Genomic DNA, 905 nt, shown 5'->3' with positions numbered 1-905 from the left:
CACTGCCGGGCACCAGTCCCAAGAGGCAGCCCGAGGGGCCGTGCGCGCGCCAGCCCGCCCCCCCCCCGCCCCAGCTGAGGCCCTGCTACCCCCGAGGGACGCCAGCCCCGGCGGCCGGCTCGACAGGTGTGCCAGAGCGCCCCCGACCCCGGGCGCGAGGACCCCCGAGGAGGAGGCGGCCGTGCAGCCGCACCAGCTGGGTGGCCTGCAAAGGGACGCTGTCCCTCGGTGTCCTCACCTGCAAGACGGAGCGAAGACTGTATGCCTAGGGGGTCACTCGTGGAGCGCACCTACAGCGCCGGGCCATCTGCGGCCGGGGGTGGGGGGGATCGAGTCAGGAGAGAGCAGCTCAGGCCCGCGCCCCGCGCCCCTCGGGCTGGAGGCGGGAGGCGGGGCGCGCGGGCGCGAGGAGGCGGGGCGCGCGGGCGCGGTGAGCGCGTGCGCGGCGCTCACAGCACCATGGCTGGTAGGTGGTGCGCGGCGGCGGCAGCGGCGGCGGCGAGCGCGGGCGCGTGCGCGTGCGGCGCGGGCAGCGCGGGCGAGTGCGCCTGTAGCGCGGCGCTGGGCGGCCGGTGGCGCGCGCTCTTCTGGTGGGCGCGCAGGCCGGCCAGCTGCGAGTAGGCGCTCTGGCACACCTGGCACTTGTAGGGGCGCTCGCCCGTGTGCAGGCGCACGTGGTTGCGCAGCGTGGACGACTGGCTGAAGCGGCGGTTGCAGAAGCGGCACACGAAGGGCTTGTCCAGCGTGTGGATGCGCATGTGCGAGCGCAGGTTGCTGCGCGAGTTGAAGCCGCGGTGGCAGATGACGCAGCGCATGCGGCCCGCTGTGCCCGCCGCCGAGTCCGCCGGGTGGAAGTCCTCTGGCCGCGCGGGCGGGGCCCGGGAGACAAGCGGGGAGGGGGGGGG

At 76.6% G+C, this 905-nt stretch overlaps 1 protein-coding gene across 1 annotated transcript in view; it reads right to left on the bottom strand.

Annotated features, from left to right (window-relative positions):
- Nucleotides 1-449: 449 nt before the first annotated feature.
- The window catches only part of PRDM12 (PR/SET domain 12), a 13780-nt gene continuing 13324 nt past the window's right edge, over nt 450-905 (bottom strand). The window contains exon 5 of the mRNA XM_040631412.1: nt 450-859. Within this exon, the coding sequence (XP_040487346.1) occupies nt 450-859 (410 nt within the window). The remainder of the gene's footprint in view (nt 860-905) is intronic.

The sequence above is a fragment of the Ursus maritimus genome, unplaced genomic scaffold, assembly GCF_017311325.1.
Source record: "Ursus maritimus isolate PB19 unplaced genomic scaffold, ASM1731132v1 scaffold_17, whole genome shotgun sequence".
In the NCBI taxonomy this organism is placed as follows: domain Eukaryota; kingdom Metazoa; phylum Chordata; class Mammalia; order Carnivora; family Ursidae; genus Ursus; species Ursus maritimus.
Note: the sequence above shows the minus strand (reverse complement) of the source record. Positions and strands in the feature narration are given on the sequence as shown.